A 22,304-nucleotide genomic window follows, 5' to 3' on the forward strand; every position below is an offset into this window, starting at 1 on the left:
ATTATCAAAGTGCATACGGTTGCAAGAAAAAGTTTGTGTCTGCATTAATTGCTCATAAAATGTGGTCTGATCTTCATCTAAGTCACAATAATAGGTCACGCCACTGCATCTCAATTGGGTTACGGTCTGGACACTGACTTGGCCGTTCCAAAACACAAATTTTCTTCTTTTTAAACCATTCTGTTGTTGATGTACTCTTGTTTTACGGATCATTGTCTTGTTGTTGTGGTGAACTATGTGCCTGTCTGGACACGCCCCCTGCTGACTGCTCCTGTGGCTCCTCCCACAGGCCCCTGTATAAAGGCGATCTGAGGCCTGACGCTCGGCCTCAGTCTCCAGGACATAGTATGATGGACACTCACTCCTGGTTCCTTCTTCCAGTCAATAAAAGCCGATATCTCGCCTTACGTCTCAGTGTGAGTTATTGATGGTGCATCAGTTGTATCATTCAACTTCTATTAAGCTTCAGGTGACTCTTGACATTCTTCTGTAAAATGTATTGACACCATTTTGAATTTTGTTGCCTCAATGCTTGCAAGTTGTCCAGGCCCTGAGGCAGCAAAACAGCTGCAAGCCAGGATGCTCCCTCCTCTAATTTTGGTGTTGGTCCTTTTTCTTCCAAACATAGTGGTGTGCATTTCTGCCAAAGCAATCAGTTTTTGTCTCATCTGCCTACCGAACATTGTCCCAGAAGCATTGTGGAACATCCAGGTGGTTTTTTGTAAAGTTGAGATGTGCAGCAAACTTTTTTTTTGGTGAGCAGTGGTTTCCTTCATGAACATTCTTATTCAGTTTTTTTTCTTACATTGGATACATGAGCAAAGAATTTAACAAGTTCTAGAGATTTCTGCAAGTCTTTTGCTGTTACCTTTGGGTTCTTTTTCACCTCCTTCAGTATTCTTTAATTGGACCATGACTCAAAATTTGGTTTATAGAAGGCTTTACTCCAGAGGTTCACATACTTTTTTGAACCTAGACTGTGATTGTTTAAATGGTGTACCCAGTATTGATGAGAGGTATAACTGTGTGTGGTAGCAGCGGCTAACGGACTGGTGCAGAGCCAACAACCTGTCTCCTAATGTGAACAAAACAAAAGAGATGGTTGTTGACTTCAGGAGGGCACGGAGCGACCACTCCCCGCTGAACATCGACGGCTCCTCGGTAGAGATCGTAAAGAGCACCAAATTTCTTGGTGTTCACCTGCTGGAGAAACTCACCTGGTCCCTCAACACTAGCTCTATAGTAAAGAAAGCCCAGCAGTGTCTCTACTTTTTGCAAAGGGTGAGGAAAGTCCCTCTCCCACCCCCCATCCTCATCACATTCTACAGGGGTTGTACTGAGAGCATCCTGAGCAGCTGCATCACTGCCTGGTTTGGAAATTGTACCATCTCGGATCGCACGACCCTGCAGTGGATAATAGTGAGGTCAGCTGAGAAGATCATCGGGGTCTCTCTTCCTGCCATCACAGACATTTACACTACACACTGCATCTGCAAAGGAAACAGCATTATGAAGGACCCTATGCACCTGTCATACAATCTCTTCTCCCTCCTGCTGTCTGGGAAAAGGCTCAGAAGCATTCAGGCTCTTATGACCAGACTATATAACAGTTTCTTCCCCCAAGCTATCAGACTCCTCAATACCCGAAGCTTGGACTGACACCTTGTCCTACTGTCCTGTTTATTATTTACTGTAATACTGGTACTGTTTTTGTGCACTTTATGCAGTCCAGTGTAGGTCTGTAGTCTAGTATAGCTTTCTCTGTTTTTTTTAATTACGTAGTTCAGTCTAGTTTTTGTACTGTGTCATGTAAACCATGGTCCTGAAAAACGTCTCATTTTTACTATGCATTGTACCAGCAGTTATGGTTGAAATGACAATAAAAGTTGACTTGACTTGTTAGTTTAGGCAGATTGTGTTTGTCTATTATTGTGACTTAGATGAAGATCAGATCTCTTTTTATGAGTAATTAATGCAAAAAACTATATCATTGCAATGAGTTCACAACATTTTTTTGCAACTGTATATGTCACTACATACAACCCTGAGATTCATTTTCTTGTGGGCAAACTTAATTCATCCACAATAATCACAAACGAATCATTGAAAGACCTCACCAAATTGGATGGTCAACCAGTGTGCAAAAGCCAACAAACTGCAAATACAAAAAGAAAGCAATTTTAATAATCAATAAATATCGAGAATGTGAGATGATGAGTTCTTGAAAGTGAGTCCATAGGTTGTGGGAGCATTTCATTGATGGGGGGGGGGGAGTGAAGTTGAAAGAAGTTATCCACTTTGTTTAAGAGCCTGATGGTTGAGGGGTGATAACTGTTCCTGAACTTGGTGGTGTGAATCCTAAGGCTCCTGTATCTACTTTTTGATGGCTGCAATGAGAAGAGAGCATGACATGGATGATAAGGATCCTTGCTGATGGATACAGCTTTCCTATGACAACATTTTGCATAGATTTGCTCAAGGGTGAGGAGGGCTTTACCTGTGATGGACTGGGCTGTACCCACTACTGTTTGAAGGACATTCTGTTCAAGGACATTGGTGTTTCCTTACCAGACTGTGATGCAGCTAATCATTATACTCTCCTCTACACATCTATAGATGTTTGTCAAAGTTTTAAAGCCTTGCTAAATTCATGCAAACTCCCAAGGAAGAAGAGGTGCTGCGGTGCTTTCTTCATTAATGCACTTCTGTGCTGAGCCCAGAACAGGTCCTCTGAATTGATTACACTGAGGAATTTAAAGTCATGAAACATTCCTTTCCATAGATGCGACCTGACCTGCTGAGTTACTCCAGCATTTTCTGTGTGATACTCTAGATTTCCAGCATCCGCAGAAAGCTCTTGTGTTTATGAGCTTTTCAGATTCAGATTCATTTATTTTATCACACGTACATCAAAACGTACAGTGAAAAATGTCATTTGTATTAACATTGAACAAAGAATCTCAAAGATATATGACAGAAGAAAAATGAAGACAACTTATTAATAAAAAACTACAATATAATAACATTCCAGTCATATCATACAGAAAAAGTAATTATGAGAACTAAACAGAAATATTATGAATTAGGTGAAAGATCACATAAAATTCTTGCTTGGCAGTTGAAAACAGAACAGGCTTCTAAAACAATAAATGCAATTAGAACAAGTGTAAATAAGGTTACTTATAAACCTTTAGAAATTAATGAAACTTTAAAAAAAATTTTATACTGAACTATATCAATCAGAATCACAAAATAAGATTGCTGAGATAGATAAATTTTTATCACAAATAACCCTTCCAAAATTAAATTTGGAAGAACAGAAAGGATTAGATAGGCCCTTTACATTAAAAGAGGTTGAAGAAGCTTTAGGATCACTTCAGAGTAATAAATCCCCAGGAGAAGATGGTTTTCCTCCTGAATTTTATAAAAAATTTAAAGATTTATTAATTCCTCCTTTTATGGAGTTAATATACCAAGTGGAAAGAATGCATAAACTCCCACAATATTTTTTAACAGCGATCATAACTGTATTGCCAAAAAAATAGAGATCCTTTAAAACCAACATCATATAGGGCTATTTGTTGAATACAGATTATAAAATAATAGCAAAAATTTTATCTAATAGAATATCTAAATATTTACCAAAATTAATACATATGGATCAAACAGGTTTTATTAAAAACGGACAATCAATGGATAATATAACCCAGTTACTTAATATACTTCATTTGGCACAAAAAAGAAAGGAAATGAGTGTGACAGTTGCTTTGGATGCAGAAACAGCATTTGATAGATTGGAATGGGATTTTTTATTTAAGGTATTGGAAAAATATGAGTTAGGAAAATCTTTTATACAATGGATTAAAACCTTAAAATACTAATCCTCAAGCTAAAGTAGTTTCAAATGGTCAGATTTCAACACCATTTTGCTTAACGAGGTCAACTAGACAAGGCTGCCCATTATCACCTGCTTTATTTGTATTGGCTGAATTAATTAGAACAGATTCAGACATTGGGGGCTTTAGAGTTAATCAAGAAGAATATAAGATTAATTTATTTGCTGATGATGTTTTGATTTATTTAACAAACCCATTGCAATCTTTGGAAAGATTATCTTTTAAATTGGAAGAATATGGGAAAGTATCAGGGTATAAAGTAAATTGGGATAAAAGTGAAATTTTACCCCTTACCAAAGGAAATTATAATCAATGTCGATTCGTAACTCAATTTCGATGGTCAATAAACAGGATAAAATATTTAGGTATTAGAGTTGATAATGATGTAAAAAATTTATATAAACAAAATTATTTGCCATTGTTAAAAAAAAGAGGATCTTGATAAATGGATGATGTTACCAATAACATTAATAGGTAGAGTTAATGCTGTAAAAATGAATATATTTCCTAGATTGCAATATTTATTTCAAACTTTACCAATACAATTACCTCAGAAGTTTTTTCAAGAACTGAATAAGTATGTGAGGAAATTTCTTTGGAAAGGAAAGATGTCAAGAATATCATTGGAAAAATTGACATGTAAATTTGATTTAGGAGGGTTACAACTTCCAAATTTTAAGAATTATTATAAAGCAAATCAACTTAGATTTATTGCATCTTTTTTGGATGAAGAAAAACCGGCATGGATTAGAATAGAATTAGATAAGATAGGAGAAAACATACCAGAAGATTTTATATATAAATGGGAATCTAAATGGATAAGGGAAAAAAAAGAATCTCCTATATTAAGACACTTGATTGATTTATGGAATAAGGTAAATATGGACGATGAGATAAAGAAATCTTTATTAGCAAAAAGAACTTTAATTCAAAATAGGCTTATTCCTTTTACAATGGATAATAAACTTTTACATAATTGGTTCCAAAAGGGGATTAAATATATAGGTGATTGTTTTGAAGGAGGTATATTGATGTTGTTTGATCAATTAAAAAATAAATATAAATTATCAAATAACACTGTTTTCTGTTATTTTCAATTAAAGGCTTATTTATGAGAAAAGCTGGGTCAAACAATGTTGGTGCCAAAATCTAGTGAAATAGAAATATCAATTCAAAAAGGAAAAATTAAAAAAATTACATTTTGTATGTATAATTTGATTCAAAAACAGACAATTAAATTAGGAATTCATAAATCAAGACAAAAATGGGAATTTGATTTGAATGTTAAAATTGATGGAAAAAACTGGTCAAGATTATGTTCTGATAGTATGAGAAATACAATAAATGTTCGACTTAGATTAATACAATATAATTTTTTACATCAATTATATATAACACCACAGAAAATAAATAGATTAAATTCAAATATGTCTGACCAATGTTTTCGATGTAATCAAGAAATTGGTACTTTTTTACATTCTACTTGGTCTTGTTTTAAAATTCAACCATTTTGGATAAATCTAAGACTTTTATTGGAACAAATTACTGGAGTACAACTCCCACATAGTCCAGTATTATTTTTATCAGGAGACATTGGAGGGACAATACAGAAACTTAAATTAAATAAGTATCCGAAAAAATTTATAAAAATTGCATTGGCAGTAGCCAAAAAAGTTATCGCAGTTACTTGGAAATCTGATTTATGTTTAACTATGGATCGTTGGAATAATGAAATACATAGTTGAATTCCACTTGAAAAAATTACATACAATCTAAGAAATGAATATGATATATTTTTGAAAATTTGGCTCCCATACCTACAAAAGATAGGATTAAATACATAGGTCCTTTGAAGATAAAATTAAAGTAATTGGGGAAAGTAAAAATAAATATTAAAATTATTTTGAACTCCATGGAGTATGTGGGGATCCTCCGATATCCAGGCAATCTTTCTCTTTTTTCTTTCTTTAGATAAGGGTTAAGGTGGGGGAGGGTTAATATTATTTTTCTCACTATTATCATCACATTTATTCCTTGTAATTTTCTAAAATTTAATAAATAAATAAATATTTTAAAGAAAACATTGAACACAACCTGTGGTGGTGTGTCTCAGACAAAACAACGTATGATTAAGCTGAGATGTAGGAGGTCTAGAAAGGATCTGAGAGGGCATTTTTATCACGTAGAGGTTGGTTGGAATCTGGAACACACTGCCTGAAGAGATGTATGAGGCAGATAGTCTTACACCATTTAATAGCTTGTAGGTATTTGAATCACCAAGGCATGGAACACAATGAGGCCAAAACAAGTAGATGGGATTAATGTAGAAGAGTTCAATGGGTGGCATGGGTATGTTGGGCTGAAAGGCCTATTTCCCAGCTTTTCAACTTTATAACTATGTTCTTCAACCTTCAGTCACATTCAAGAACTGATTAACATCTACAGGCAATTTGTAAGATCTTGCTGCATGCAAATTATTTGGACATTTGAAAATTAAATGATTAACTCTCATGTTTTCTGAAATCCTGGATATGGTGAGTTACTTTTCATATAATAGTTCTTAGTAGAACCACAAGGTGGTGGTCTGGATTCAATTAATTTCAGCTCTGATTTACATACCTTCTGTTACTCACTGCTTTACATCTTGGGGAAGTTTCAGTGCCAATTCTGTATCCATGTTGAAATCATCGATTTAAATCTAAACATAGTGCAAGAAGTGTTTTAGAAGTGTTGCATGATAAATTCTTTGCCGTTCCTTTGCCCGTGGAAAATAGTGGATTGCTTGAATTGTTTCATGTGGCGAAGTATTCCAGTCCAAGATTTGAGTACTCTATGAGAGTGTTGGCAAACGCTGTGTTGTAATTGGATCGTGCAGAAGCTGCACACTTCTTACAGGCTGCTTTCTCAAGATTCAAGACTGTTTATTGTCATTCTTCACTCCACTCGTGTAAAGGAGAATGAAATTCTTGTTCCTCTGGATCCAGTACAATGTAAAAATACACAATAAGCAAAAAGAACACAAATAAAACACAATACATATAAATACAAAAGCAGGATTCCCTTTAAAACACATAAAAAAAGTAACTCATAAACAGAAGTAATCCTGCAGATGCTGGAAATCTGATACAGGGTCTCGACCCAAAATGTTGACTCTTGGTTTCTTTCCAATGATGCCGCCTGACCTGCTGAGTTCCTTCAGCATTTTGTGTGGTACAAGTAATTGTTTGAGTGTGGCTATATATATATACACATACATATATTATATATAGACTGGTTTTAAGTATGTATAGAAAGTGATGCTTTGTGCAGGAATATCTGTACATAAGTTGTCTCTGACAGGAACTTCTCCAAGGTGTTGGAGACAAATTCTCTTGTGGAATTTCATGCCTTGGCTAGCAGTGATTATAGTCAGTGATAAACAATTTTATAAAACAGGAAGAAAATTCAGAAATCAGAGATGCAAAGGGTCATGGAAGTCCATGTGTAGGATTCTCTAAAGGTTAACTTGCAAGTTGAGTCAGTTGTAAGGAAGGCAAATGCAATGTTAGCACTTGAGAGGACTAGAAAATAACAACGTTTTGTAATGCTAAGGCATTGATCAGACTGCACTTGGAGTATTTTGAGCAGATTTGAGCCCCTTATCTAAGAAAAAAATGTGTTAGCATTGGCGAGGACCAAGAGGAGGTTCGCGAAAATTATTCCAGGAATGAAGGGTTTAATGTATGAGGAGTGTGATGGCTCTGGGCTCACTGGAGTTTACAAGAATGAAGAGGAATCTCATTGAAACCTTTCGAATATTGAAAGGCCTAGACCAGGGGTCAGCAACCTTTACCACTGAAAGAGCCACTTGGACCCGTTTCCCACAGAAAAGAAAACACTGGGAGCCGCAAAACCCGTTTGACATTTAAAATGAAATAACACTGCATACAACGTTTTTTTTGCCTTTATGCTATGTATAAACAAACTATAATGTGTTGCATTTATGAAATTGATGAACTCCTGCAGAGAAAATGAAATTACATTTCTGCATGCAACAAAAACATTTTGAACTCCGAAAAAAAGACGTTGGGTTGAAAGTTACTTTTAAGTAAAATACTCAATGTCTATTTGAGTCCTTCTTGTATTTATGAAAAACGCCGAACTTAAATTTTCCGCCAGCAGCAAACCAAAAATATCATCAGCCAGCTGTCAGCCTGAAAAATAAAAGGACTATTTCACTGAACAATGAAAAAATATGAATATACATAAAATAATAGGCAATTAAAATATTTATCATACTTGGTTAATGGGATTTCTGCTCCTGGACCTCAGCGCACAGCGTCTGCACATCAGGGCTGTATGACGTCACCTTCATCTTTACACAGGATCGCAAGCTGTCATCTGTGAAGCATGCGCGATGTTTGTTTTTAATAAAGTTCATGTTGGAGAACACCTGCTCACATACATATGTGGATCCAAAGATCGACAGGACTCCAAGCGCATACTTTTTCATGTTTACATAAATGTCGGGCACAGCATTCCATGTTTCAAACACAAGTTGGTCCGGATTTGGAAGGTTTTCAATATCACTCCATTTGTGATTCTGAGCAAGAACGGCCTTCTGACGGGCAACATCTTCAAGGTCTGCTGTCAAGCGTCTAAACTTGGACACCCATATGTCTTTGTCGGCTATGTTGGCCAGTTCCATCTCAAGATCAGGTTGACTCACACCTGCCAATGCAGTCGTATTCAGTAGGGAAGGATCGATGCTTAAGGGAGTGACCGGGAAGGATAATGTGTTTTTTTCCTCTCTGAACTCACAGAAGCGTTTCCCAAACGATGTTTGCATTGCGATGATTGCAGAATGTAAATACTCCGAAATTATCATGTCGTGACCTTGTTTGAACTCTCTCAAATTGGGGAAGTGAGACAATGTGCCTTTCTGTAAATCTCTGGCAAGCACTGTCAACTTGCGCTCGAATGCCAAGACATCCTCCAACATGTGCAGGGCTGTGCGTCCTTTCCCCTGAAGAGCTGTGTTCAGCGTGTTCAGGTGCGCTGTCATGTCTACCATGAAGTGTAGCTTTTCCAGCCACTCTGGCTGTTCCAGCTCAGGAAAGTTGAGCCCTTTGCTGCCCAGGAAAGTTTTCACTTCTTCCAGACACGCGACAAAGCGTTTCAGCACCTCCCCTTTGGACAGCCACCGGACTTTGTTGTGCAGCAGGAGATCAGAATATGCGCTTTCCATCTCGTCCAGTAACAAACGGAATTGACGGTGATTTAAACTTTTTGCCATTATTTTATTGACAATCTGAATGACAACATCCATTACTTCTGTGCATTCCGGAGGAAATGTTTGAGCGCACAGTGCCTCTTGGTGCAAGATGCAGTGAAAAGTCAGCAGCTTTCTGTCCAGCGACTTCTGCAGTAAAGCCACAAATCCCTTGTGCGTTCCCGTCATATTCGGAGCCCCATCAGTAGCTACTGACACCAGATGGGTGGCCTTTATTCCTTTGGCTCTTAAACAATTCAAGACAGCCTCACAGATGTCCTCCCCCCGTGTTTGGTCTTTTAGAGGTATCAACTCAATCAGTTCTTCCTGTGGCCCGGCAGAGTTTACATACCGGCAGAACAACGCTATTTGTTCAATATCGCCTTTGTCTTTAGACTTGTCACAGGCAATCGAGTAGGCCACAGCTGAATTGATGTCTTTAATTTGCTGTCTTGTGATGTCTTCTGCCATTTTTATGGTTCTGTCTTTGACAGTCTTTGCAGAGAGGGGCATATCCCTGATTTTCTGCACAATTTCACTCTTGTTTTTAAAGTCCGTGAATAGATGTTCTGAAATCTTAATGAAAGATTCTTTTATATATTCACCATCTGTAAACTGCTTCCCGTGCCTGACTATTTCCTGAGCGGCAATATAACTGGCGTATGTCGTTGATTTTCCTGACTTCATCCATTTCTGGAAATGATTTTTGCTCAGATCAACCTTCCGCATCAGTTCCGAAACGGCTTTTTTTCTCTCATCTCCATCCGGATATTTTTGAGCAAAGGCTGCGTGTTTACTCTGGAAATGCCTTGCGACATTTGACTTTTTGTTGTTTGCTAGTTTCTCATTGCATATTAAGCATACCGGTAAACCAGTCTCGTCAACAGTGAAAGCAAATGAATCTGTCCACGTATCATTAAACGTTCTGTTTTCTTCAGTCACTTTTCTTTTTTTAGAATTCTCCATAGTTGGCTTACCTTGGATCGAAAAATTAAAGAAATCGCGCACTGGCGGGTGTCAGGTATTGGCAGTGGTGACGTATATTAATAGCGATAAAAACACGTTGCAGCGGTGTGTTCAGGCAGTCAGTAAACTGCAGTCGAATAACTTTATTCGAACTAAACAGCCTTGCTTCTAAGCCTCCCTCAACCCAGCCCCCATGGACGCAGATGCTGCAAAAGACACGTACTCACAAACCCCCGTAGGCAATCTCCCTTAGCCGGAATGCTGGCTAATTGAGAGCCGTTTCGGATGTGTCAGAAAATGTGTCGCCACACTTACATTGTACAAGATCACCATAATCTTCAAATTTAGAATTACATTTCAAAAGCTAACAAACTAACATAAAATACATTTTAATTAAATACTGACCAATTATTTCCCAAAGCCACAGGGAGCCGCAGCACAGAGGTGAAAGAGCCACAAATGGCTCGGGAGCCGCAGGTTGCCGACCCCCGGCCTAGACAGAGTAGATGTGGAGAGGACATTCCCTATAATGGGAGAGTCTAGGACCAGAGGGCACAGCCTCAGAATAGAGGGACGTCCATTTCGAATAGAGATGAGGAGGAATTTCTTTAGCCAGAGGGTGGTGAATCTGTGGAATTCATTGTCACTGACAGCTGTGTAGGCCAAGTCATTGGGTATATTTAAAATGGAAGCTGATAGGGTTTTAACTAGTCAGGGTATCAAAGGTTCTGGGGACAAGGCAGGAGAATGAAATTGAGATTGATAAATCAGTCATGATGGAGTGGCAGAGCAGACTCAATGGGTCAAATGGCTTAATTCTGCTCCTATGTCTTATGGTCAATGAAGCACCTAGTTTTGATCAATGGCCAGGCCTTTCCATCAGAAACGTCAATTCTAGATGCTTCCCTCGCTTTTATATGTCCTGCTATGAAGCTTGGGTTTCTTGCTCCTCTTCTGATAGTTTACTGCATATCCTTGAGTACATCCAAACCTTCCAATCTGCACAGCTAGCCCAACCAGCACCATTGTCCTTTTTTTTTTGGGTAGGAATGCCAAAACTGGTAAGTGGGCCCTGTGAAGAATTTTTAGGATGGTGACCCTATCTTGCCCAATGTTGATTTGCAGTTGAAGTGCAAAGGTTACGTATGTGACCGCACTCAACCCAAGGCTGCTATGTATGCAAGCTTAATATACTGGCATCATTGCTCCAATGGTGAGCTTGGAGTGGTTCTATGCTGTTTAGTTAATCTGCTGGAGGTGGCAACAACTTTTCCATCATTCATTCTCAAGTAGAGAGTTTCAACCTGTATTAACGACTAGGTTACATGGTCGGCACAGCATTGTGGGCCGAAGGGCCTGTAATGTGCTTTAAATTCCTATGTTCTATGTTCTGTGTTAACATCCTGAATCATGTATAACCAGATTACTGTATCATATTCAATTACAAAGCCACCCCCAACTTGAATTACCCTTGAGTGCTTTCTCAATTTATAAACCTCTCAAAGCAGCTACATTACTGTCGCAAGGTGTGAGGGTACAGCTCCGATGTAGATCGTTCATTATGTGCAGTGTTGTATGACGAAAGTGTACATGATCTTTCTATGACCGTGATTGCTCTTGGCAAATTTTTCGACAGAAGTAGCTTGCTATTGTTTTCTTCTGGCCAGTGTCTTTACAAGATGGGTGACCCCAGCCATTACCAATATTCTTCAGAGATTATGTGTCTGTCTGGCGTCAGTAGTTGCATAACTTGTGATATGCTCCAGCTGTTCGTATGACCATCCACCACCTCACATGCGACCCTGATCAGGGGCTAAGCAGGTGATAAACCTTGCCCAAGGGTGACCTGCTGGCTAGCAGAGGGAAGGAGTGCCTTACACCTCCTTTGGTAGAGATATATCTTCATCCGCCACCCTCCAAAGTAGAAAGAAAGCCAAATTGATGAAACACAGTTTCCATTGTTTAATTTAAAAAGCTCCTAGGTCCCCTTTATATGGATATTTGTTAGTGTGATGTAGTATGTGTACAGCTAGACCTTGTTAAATTATTGTTTTGTAATCCTTTCTTGAGCAAGATGAAGAAAAATTCCCTTCCTAATTGTAAACTTGTGAGATTCTGCAGATGCTGGAAATCCAAATCGACCCACACAAAAAGGTACAGGATCTCAGCTGGTAGGCAGCATCTATGGAGATGAATAAACAATATATGCTTGGGTTGAGACCCTTCTGCAGACTGGGAAGAAAGGCTGAAGATGCCAGAATAAGAAGGTGGGGGGAGGGGAAGGGGTACAAGCTAGAAGGTGATAGGTGAAGCCAGGTGGGTGGTGGAGGAGGGATGAAGTAAGAAGCTGGACTGTGATAGGTGGAAAAGGTAAGGGGCTGGAGAAGAAGGAATCTGATAGGAGAAGAGAGTGGACCACAGGGGAAAGGGAAGGAGGAGGGGCATCAGGAGTAGATGATAGGCAAGTGATGAGACGAGGTAAGGGGGGGCAGGGTAGGGAAATGAAGAAGAGGGAAGTGGAGGAGGAAAATTACCAGATGTTGGAGGAATCAATATGCATGCATCAGTTTGGAGGCTTTTTGGACAGAATATTAAGGTGTTGTTCCTCTGACTCAGTGGCTTCATTGTGGCAGAGGGGAGACCATGGATCGACACGTTGGGATGAGAATGGCGATTGGAAATGAAATGTTTGGCCACCGTGAAATTCTGGTTTTTGCAGATGGAGTGAAGGTGCTTGACAAAGAGGTCCTCCAATTTACAATGTGTTTCACCAGTGTAAAGGAGATCACAGGATACGGTGGGCAAACCCAACAGATTCGCAGGTGCAGCTTTGCCTCACCTGGAATGACTGTTTGGGGCCCTGAAGGGAGGTGAGGGAGAAGCTGAATGGGCAGGTGTAGCACTTCTGGTTACAGAGAAAATGCCATTTTTTCATTGGAGGAGCAGATGCTTGTATTCTGTGTATGTAGCCTCCAACCTAACGGCATGAACGTCAATTTCTCCAACATCTGGTAACTCTTACCTGCTCTCCCTTCCCTCTTCTTCATTTACCCACTCTGGCCCCATTCTTACCTTTTCTCTTCACCTGCCTATCACATCCTCCTAGAGCTTCTCCACCTTCCCTTTTTCCCATCGTCCTCTCTTTTGTCCTATCAGATTCCTTCTTCTCCAGACCTTTGCCTTTTCCATAAGACCATAAGACATGGGAGCAGAATTAGGCCATTTGGCCCATCACGTCTGCTCTGCCATTCAGTCATGGCTGATCCCCTTTTCCCCTCCTCATCCCCATTCCCCGGCCTTCTCCTTGTAACAGCTGATGCTGTGTCTGATCAAGAACATATCAATCTCTGCCTTCAATACATCCAACGACCTGGCCAATGACACATTCCACAAATCCACCACCCTTTGGCTAAAGAAGTTTTCTGCATCTCAGTTTTAAATGGACACGCCTCCATCCTGAGGCTTCCACCTATCACCTCCCAGTTTCTAACGTCATCACCACTCTCCCACCCATCTGGCTTCATGCATCACCTTCTAGCTTGTACTCCTTCCCCTCCTACCACCTTCATATTGTGACTTGATGAAGGGTCTTGGCTGAAACGCCAACTCTTTATTCATTTACATTAATGCTGCCTGACCTGCTGAGTTCTTCCAATATTTTGTGTGTGTTTGTTGCCCTTCCTAATAAGGATGAGTTATGCAACATTTCAGTAGAAGCAGTAGATGGGGAAAAGCAAATGAAGTCCTGACAGAGGTTTGTTAATGTCACCAAGGTTCCTCTCCAAATTCCATGCATCCATACTTGTATTTCTCGCTCACAACTGGTATTATTTCCACATTAAAGTCCCGAGAAAATTCCTAGCATGCCTTGAATTTATAAATTGCCTTCAATTTTTGTCCTTTACAATGGACAAAAAATATGTTCTTTTAAACTGGTAACAAAATTTAGGACAACTGGATCTAGAAAATTTGATTTAGGAAGTGATCTAGATATGGTGCATCTGACTAGGTACAAAAAAGCCTCTTTATCTATTAGTAAACTAGATATTCCAGACTCATCTAGATACGTTAAATACATTGAGCAAAAAGGCCTGAAGTAAGAACATCCAAATATCAGTTCAAGTATTATCAGATACACTAAGTTTCATGAAACAAAGGTTGCGTAGGGCAGCTGTAGACTCTGAAGGGAAGATGATTGGACCAGAGTGAACACCAAAGGTTCCTGAAGGTTAAGTCGATAATCTAGGTGGCTGTTCCAGCATAGATCTGAAGAAATGTAGTAGAATTGAGGGTATTCACTTTACAGTTCAGCCACCAAACTAAAGTTTGTCTGCTGTGTTGGGGTTGGCTGTGAAAGGCTGTATGACACGCAGAAGAAGAGAATGGATTTCCTGAGTGATTTGCTCAACATTTATCCCTCAGGCAACATGATTGATAAAGATCATCTGGACATTGACATTGTGCCTGTCAGTGCTTGCTACCTTTCCAGCATGATAACAGCAGCTTCACTTCAAGAAACACATCACCACAGTTTTTGGATATCATGGTTTCAGGTGCCATATAAATGAACAACTTTTCACTTTATGGAGGGATTTGAAGATGGCGAGTTCATTAGGAAACAGTGTGCTTATAGAAAGAACGGTAGGTAGGGTATACCCTTATCAGCATTTATCTTGTCCAGAGAGGAATGCTTGATGCAAGTGGGTTCCATTGATCCATCATTCAACCCTAGTCAAGATTTTGATGCTGCTTGATAAGATTATAAAACTTACGTTTGTTGATTTTTTTTGTTTAAGTTGTTTGTTCATGAAATGTGGGCTTAGCTGACAGGATCAGACTTTCTTGCTAAATTGTCCTTGAGTTGAATGGTTTGCTGGGTCATTTCAGAGAGCAATTGAATCCGAGCTACAGGACTGGAGGTGTGCCTGGCTGACTGAGTTCCTCCAGCATTTTATGTGTGTTGCTTGGATTTCCAGCACCTGCAGGTTTCTCTTGCTTGTGGTTAGACTGGAGTAGTGTACAGGCCAGACAGATAACAAGCACAGTTTTCTTTCACAAAAGGCCATTCATGGACCAGAGGGTTTACAGCAGTTGGTAGTTTTATGCTCACTGTTACTGTCATTCTACTGGAATCATGGGATTCAAAGTGGTGTGCCTAGACTAATAACAATGGCCTGTGGATACTGATCCAGTAGTGTGTTCTTTGTGGTAACGTACCTCCAGTATCCGAGGATCATCACCTTGTCATGCCAGAGAGGCATGTGAGTTCTTGAGATCCCAAGATCTCTGGAGTTTAGCCATCTGACTCTGGTGGTAACGTTACAAACAAAGAGCAATCCAATCGTGACTTTACCGGTGGAGCTGGCAGAAGACGATGACACATCACAACAGCCGTGAAGGGTCCCCAGTCATCTGGCATTCCCTATACCCCCCGACCCTGATCTGTCCAGGACTGTGTGGTGGCTGCCCTTGCATCAGCCTCCCCATATTAAACAAAGTCATGCACAGGCATTCTCCATTAAGAGAATCCACTCTAATGTCCCAGATTAAATAAATTTCTTTAGCCAGATGGTGGTGGATTTGTGGAATTTGTTACCACAGGCAACTGTGGAGGCCAGGTCATTGGGTATATTTAAGGCAGAGATTGATAGGTTGTTGATTGGACATGGCATCAAAGGTCACGGGGAGAAGGTGGGGGAAAAATGGATCAGCTATGATTGAATGGCAGAGCAGACTCAATGGGCCGAATGGCCTAATTCTGCCTCCATGTCTCATGGTCTTATTAACATTAGGAAAACATCATACTTGACTCAAGTGATTATACTAGTGCTAATTCCAATCTCAAAGGATGAAAATGTCCTTGTGCCTTCTTTTCAATTTTAACAGCAAATTTACCGTAAGAAAGAATGAACAGGTTCACCCCTACTGCTGGCCAAAAAAAAAAATACTGATTAGTGAATCTTCTCTTCTTCAGAATTAATCGAGCTTTAAGTTTATTAGTCAAGCCTTGTTCTTGAGGTGGTTTTGCTCTGAATTGCAAGTATAAAGGCACATCCAACTGTTGTTTGGTCCAAGCAAACTGTTGTTTCTTCATCAAATGTTAAATAAAACACCTTTCTGACTTTACTTACTAAACTATAAGCTCCCACATCTGTTGCTATTATTCTGTGGTGAAGGTCACCATGAACTTGCCCAGCGGGAGGAATAAATGTTATATGCGAAAGGAGTTCTAGCTAATGGTCCTTTTTAGTTTTAACTTTTTCTTCATGGTTTTATTTATTCTTTCATAATTGGTTTGCAGGCAGTACCAATGCACCTACCTGTTTAATTATCGCTTTGGTCACTTCCCTGAATTCTTGATTTTTAAATCACCCTTGGGACCTTGTACCTCATTATGTTTTCATCAGTTTCAAGCACCTCTAATTAATAGTGCCTCTTTTACTATGTAAAATTATAAGTAGAAATCCAGTCATGTCACCTACAATTTAAACTGTTTTCTTTATGCAGAAGAAGTATCAGCTAATCAAAAATATTTTTATGTCAGTAAATTAATATCAGTGAATTTCTTAATTGCATGGCAGTCATAATCTTTTACTGCCAATTTTTCTTTTTGTTTCTTTCTTCCTGATAGTCAGTCTTCAAAGGTGAACGAAATAGCAAGTGTCTGCAAGTTACTGACAGTAGTCAGACTAACACAGGCTAATTGGGTGCTGACTGTTTGTCGACTGAGAGAAACGTCTGTCAGGAGTATGAGGCAGAAAACGTATGTGGATTCTGTGGCAAATGCTTTGAATCTGATTCAGATTGGGCTAGTTTTAGTTTTCTGAAGAAGACACATGAGGTATAAGAATTGAATTGGGATTTCTATTAATTATTTAAATAAAGCATTAGCTATGTCTCATTTTTTGTTAATGACATAATTTATTCTAATTTCTCTTGTTGAGATTACTGTTGAGGTCTCATTCCAGGGCTTTCCATATCTGTCTGTCAATACCTGCAGTACTAATGAAGAGCCTCTGCCTGAATTGGCAATTGTTTATTCCCCTCCACGGTTACTGCCTGACCTGCTGAATTTGTGTGTATTGCTCAAGATTTTCAGCACCTGAAGAATCTCTGGTCTCTTCCATATCAGGTTTTCCTGTATCTCCACTCCTTAAACTTCACAGCTCTAGTGACCTCCAGCACTGTCTTTATAGAGCTTGCACATTGTCCCTGTGACTGCATAGGTTCCCCTGGTGCTCCCATTTCTTCCCGTACTCCAAAGATGTGCAGGTCAGTAGATTAATTGCCCACTGTAAATTGCCTCTGGAATATAGATAAGTTTTAGAGGGATGTTGATGGGATTGAGGGAGGAATAAAATGTATTAAGATAGAATTAATGCAAAAATGATTGATGATTGGCACATACTAGGTGGGACAAAGGCTCTGTTTCCATGCTGTGTTTCGTTATGACTCTATAAGAGTAAACAGTGCATGTGGGTGATCCCTCCATCTATACATAAGCTGCTTCAGATGCAGTTATAAACAACTTTTGATGATTGGTACTACTACACATCCTTTATTACCAAACCACTTATCGGAGAGCAGGAAGAAGCATGTATAGCATTACTTTGTGATGTTTGTAGATTTGCTGATGCAATACGTTGTTCAGCCAAGCTCTAGAATTTCTAGTTGAAATTGTGCTGAGAGCATTTGCGTATGCAGGTCAGTTCCAGAATGGCTTCATTTCTTGCTCTTTGGCGGGCTCTCGACAGATAACTAACGGCTCAGCTTTGCAGCTGTAACCAATGCACAGTCCGATCCATTGTACTTAATAACCGTATACAAAATCAGACCAGAATTATTCAAAATTCATGAGTTTTCGTAAAGAATTAGAGATTTTTTAAAAATTTGGTAGGGGAAGAGATACTATGTATAGTCACAAAAACCACATGCCAGGACATGCCTAAAAGATTTTTTTTAAACCACTTTGAGGTAAATTAGCAATTATCAACACTTAAAGTAGTGTCTAGCAATAACAGAGCTTTGATAATTTCCTACCAGTTATGTTCTAGGGAAGGGGTGGAGTTGGAATTTTACTTTGTCTGCTGGCCTGGTGAGTTTTAAGTGTCAAGTTCCATTTGCATGCACCAACATGCTACAGGTCCTTGTTATGACCCCAAGATCTATGCAGAGCCAAGTGATCTAGCTGCTGAAACGGAAGGCTGGAATGAATGAAGGTGGGAGCAAGGGTGTGTTGTAGATCAACAGCTATAGCTGAAGCTGGGTAACATCCAGTTTACTTTTGGGCTCACAGGAATGACTTCAGATTTATCAGAAATATGGATTGAAGTTTTCCATCCTTCTTCATTCGCACAACATAGATTAATGTTGTAAAGCCAACATTTATTAGGCATCCATACCTGGCTTTGATATTAAACATTTCTGACATTTACAAATGTTCAAACATCATTATAAAAATTAATAGTGCAATTAAAAATTATAAAAATCAAACCAATAACAAAACATTTAAAAATAATGTATAAGCATTAGAAGGACACAATTACAAGCATTTAAATAAACAGTTAATTAAAGAAATGTAAATATCTCAGGACAGCCTCCTCTTCAGTGATGTCAATGCATCCGGGAAATGATAGCAGTACTATGGGAAACAGATAGCATTGCTCCAAAAAAAGTTCACTAAGTTATAGTACAGTGGCATGCAAAAGTTTGGGCACCCCTGGTCAAAATTTCTGTTACCCTGAATAGTTAAGTGAGTAAAAGATGAATTGATCTCCAAAAGTCATAAAGTTAAAGATGAAACATTTTTTCAACAGTTTAAGCCAGATTAGTGTATTGTTTTTGTTTTGTACAATTTTAGAGCAAAAAAAGTAAAGTAAAGGAGCACCATGCAAAAGTTTGGGCACCCTTGGTCAAAATTTCTGCTACTGTGAATAGTTAAGTGAGTAGAAGATGAACTGATCTCCAAAAGTCACAAAGTTAAAGATGAAACATACTTTTCAATATTTTAAGCAAGATTAGTGTATTATTTTTTGTTTAGTACAGTTTTAGGGTGAGAAAAAGGAAAGGATCACCATGCAAAAGTTTGGTCTCTCAGGTAACTTTTACCAAGGTCTCAGACCTTAATTAGCTTGTTAGGGCTATGGCTTGTTCACAGTCATCGTTAGGAAAGGCCTGGTGATGCAAATTTCAAAGCTTTATAAACACCCTAACTGCTCAAACCTTATCCAAACAATCAGCAGGCATGGGCTCCTCTAAGCAGCTGCCTAGCACTCTGAAAATTAAAATAAATGATGCCCACAAAGCAGGAGAAGGCTATAAGATGTTAGCAAAGCATTTTCAGGGAGCCATTTCCTCAGTTCGTAATGTAATCAAGAAATGGCAGTTAACAGGAACAGTGGAGGTCAAGTTGAGGTGTGGAAGACTGAGAAGACTTTCCAAGAGAACTGCTTGCAGGATTGCTAGAAAGGCAAGTCAAAATCCCCGTTTGACTGCAAAAGACCTTCAGTAAGATTTAGCAGACTCTGGATTGGTGGTGCACTGTTCTACTGTGCAGCGACACCTGCACAAATATGACCTTCATGGAAGAGTCATCAGAAGAAAACCTTTCCTGCATCCTCACCACAAAATTCAGTGTCAGAAGTTTGCAAAGGAACATCTAAACAAGCCTGATGTATTTTGGAAACAACCCAGATGTAGTGGGTGATGTAGGTAATGTGAGTGAGGGGGTCCTGCTTAGAGAGTTCAGGGAGTTAGGAGTGAAGCTGAAAGGCAGGACCTCCAGGGTGACAATCTCGGGATTGCTACCTGTGCCACGTGCGAGTGAGGCGAAGAATAGAATGATTATGCACATTAATACAAGGCTGAGAGCATGGTGCAGGAAGGAAGGGTTCAGGTTTTTGGATAATTGGTCTTTGTTCCAGGGACATTGGGATCTGTTTCGAAGGGATGGTCTACATCTGAACCGGAGGGGTACTAACATTCTTGCAGGAGTATTTGCCAGTGCTGCTCGGGGGGGTTTAAACTAGATGTGCAGGGGGCAGGGATCCAGATCCAGAGGGTTGGTCAGAAGGTGCATGGGGTTAAATGTGTACAAGGTTTGGGTGATCTTGAGAAGGTCATCAAAATTCAGGGTGCAATTTGCCCGATGGAAGTTCAAGGAGCTGGGTTAGGTACAGTAGACAGTGTTTTAAGCAAAGAGAGGAGGAATGGGCTAAGAATTCTATACTTGAATGCGCGTAGTGTCAGAAATAAGACAGATGAGCTTGAAGCTCAGATGAAAATGGGGAACTACGATATTGTTGGGATAACGGAGACATGGCTGCAAGGGGATCAGGCCTGGGAATTGAGTGTACCAGGGTATACGTGCTATTGTAGAGACAGAAATATGGGAAGAGGGGGTGGGGTGGCCCTGTTGGTGAGGAATGAGATTCAGTCCTTAGCAAGAGGTGACTTGGGAACAGGGGAAGTAGAGTCTGTGTGGATTGAGCTGAGGAACAGTAAGGGTAAAAAGACCCTAATGGGTGTTGTGTACAGGCCCCCAAACAGTAGCGTGGATATTGGGTACAAGTTGATTAGGGAGTTAACATTGGCATGTGCTGAAGGTAATGCAGTCATTATGGGAGATTTCAACATGCAGGTGGACTGGGAGAATCAGGTAGGTGCTGGACCCCAGGATAGGGAGTTTGTGGAGTGTCTAAGGGATGTACTTTTGGAACAGCTTGTGCTTGAGCCAACCAGGAACGAGGCTATTTTGGACTTGGTGATGTGTAATGAACAGGAATTGATAAGTGATCTTGAAGTAAAGGAGCCATTAGGAAGTAGTGATCATAACATGATAAGTTTTTATCTACAATTTGAGAGGGATAGGGGCAGATCAGAGGTGTCAGTGTTGCAATTAAATAAAGGAGACTACGGAGCCATGAGGGAAGAGCTGGCCAAAGTTAAATGGGCGGATGCCCTGGCAGGAAAGACAGTGGATCAGCAGTGGCAGATATTCTTGGGCATAATACAAAAGATGCAAATGCAGTTCATTCCAATGAGAAGGAAGGATTCAAAGAGGGGGAAGGGGCCACAGTGGTTGACAAAGGAAGTCAGAGATTGTATAGCATTAAAGAAAAAGAAGTATGACAGGGCTAAGATGAGTGGGAATACGGATGATTGGGAAAGTTTTAAGGAACAGCAGATCTTAACTAAAAAAGCAATACGGAGAGAAAAAATCAGGTATGAGCTCAGTCTAGCCAGGAATATAAAAGGGGATAGCAAAAGCTTTTTTAGCTATGTGAAGAGAAAGAAGATAGTTAAGAACAATGTTGGCCCCTTGAAGAATGAATTGGGAGAAATTGTTATGGGAAACAGGGAAATGGCAACAGAATTTAATGCATACTTTAGATCTGTCTTCACCAGGGAGGACACAAGCAATCTCCCAGATGTATGGATGGGCCAGGGTCATAAGATAACAGAGGAATTGAGACAGATTGACATTAGGAAAGAACCTGTGATGAGTAGACTGGTAGGACTGAAGGCTAATAAATCCCCGGGTCCAGATGGTCTGCATCCGAGGGTTCTAAAAGAGGTGGCTCAGGAAATTGCAGATGCATTGGTAATCATTTTCCAATGTTCCTTAGATTCAGGATCAGTTCCTGAAGATTGGAGAGTGGCTAATGTTGTCCCACTTTTCAAGAAGGGAGGGAAGGAGAAAACGGAGAACTATCGCCCTGTTAGCCTAACGTCAGTCGTGGGGAAGATGCTTGAGTCCATTATTAAGGACGAAATAGTGGCACATCTAGATGGCAGAAATAGGATTAGGCCGAGCCAGCATGGATTTACCAAGGGCAAATCATGCTTGACTAATCTGTTGGGAGTTTTTTGAGGGCCTAACAAGGATGTTAGACGAGGGTAAGCCAGTAGATGTTGTGTACCTAGATTTTCAGAAGGCATTCGATAAGGTGCCACATAGGAGATTGCTGAGTAAAATCAGAGCTCATGGCATTGGGGGCAGGGTTTCAACATGGATAGAAAACTGGTTGGCAGATAGAAAGCAAAGGGTAGCAGTGAATGGGTGTTTCTCAGACTGGCTGGAGGTGACTAGTGGGGTACCACAGGGCTCTGTATTGGGACCACAGCTCTTTACGATTTATGTCAATGATTTAGATGAGGGCATTGAAAACTATATCAGCAAGTTTGCTGAC

General features: G+C 39.8%; 2 protein-coding genes across 3 annotated transcripts in view; one reads left to right on the forward strand and one right to left on the reverse strand.

The window, feature by feature from the left end:
* Window positions 1–22,304, forward strand: part of LOC132396634 (storkhead-box protein 2-like) — a 322,374-nt gene that overhangs the window by 76,457 nt on the left and 223,613 nt on the right. The window lies entirely within an intron of this gene.
* Window positions 2,955–9,670, reverse strand: LOC132396300 (general transcription factor II-I repeat domain-containing protein 2A-like). The gene is made up of 2 exons (XM_059973826.1): window positions 8,175–9,670; window positions 2,955–8,089 (listed from the first exon to the last, which is right to left on the reverse strand). The coding sequence occupies exon 1, from the start codon at window positions 9,658–9,660 to the stop codon at window positions 8,179–8,181; it is 1,482 nt and encodes a 493-aa protein (XP_059829809.1). The 5' UTR covers window positions 9,661–9,670; the 3' UTR covers window positions 2,955–8,089; window positions 8,175–8,178.

The sequence above is a fragment of the Hypanus sabinus genome, chromosome 7, assembly GCF_030144855.1.
Source record: "Hypanus sabinus isolate sHypSab1 chromosome 7, sHypSab1.hap1, whole genome shotgun sequence".
NCBI classification, from domain to species: domain Eukaryota; kingdom Metazoa; phylum Chordata; class Chondrichthyes; order Myliobatiformes; family Dasyatidae; genus Hypanus; species Hypanus sabinus.

What these genes read in the sequence shown, in the direction of transcription:
- LOC132396300 (XM_059973826.1), bottom strand. Translation starts at nt 9,660, where the DNA reads ATGCCCCTCTCTGCAAAGACTGTCAAAGACAGAACCATAAAAATGGCA.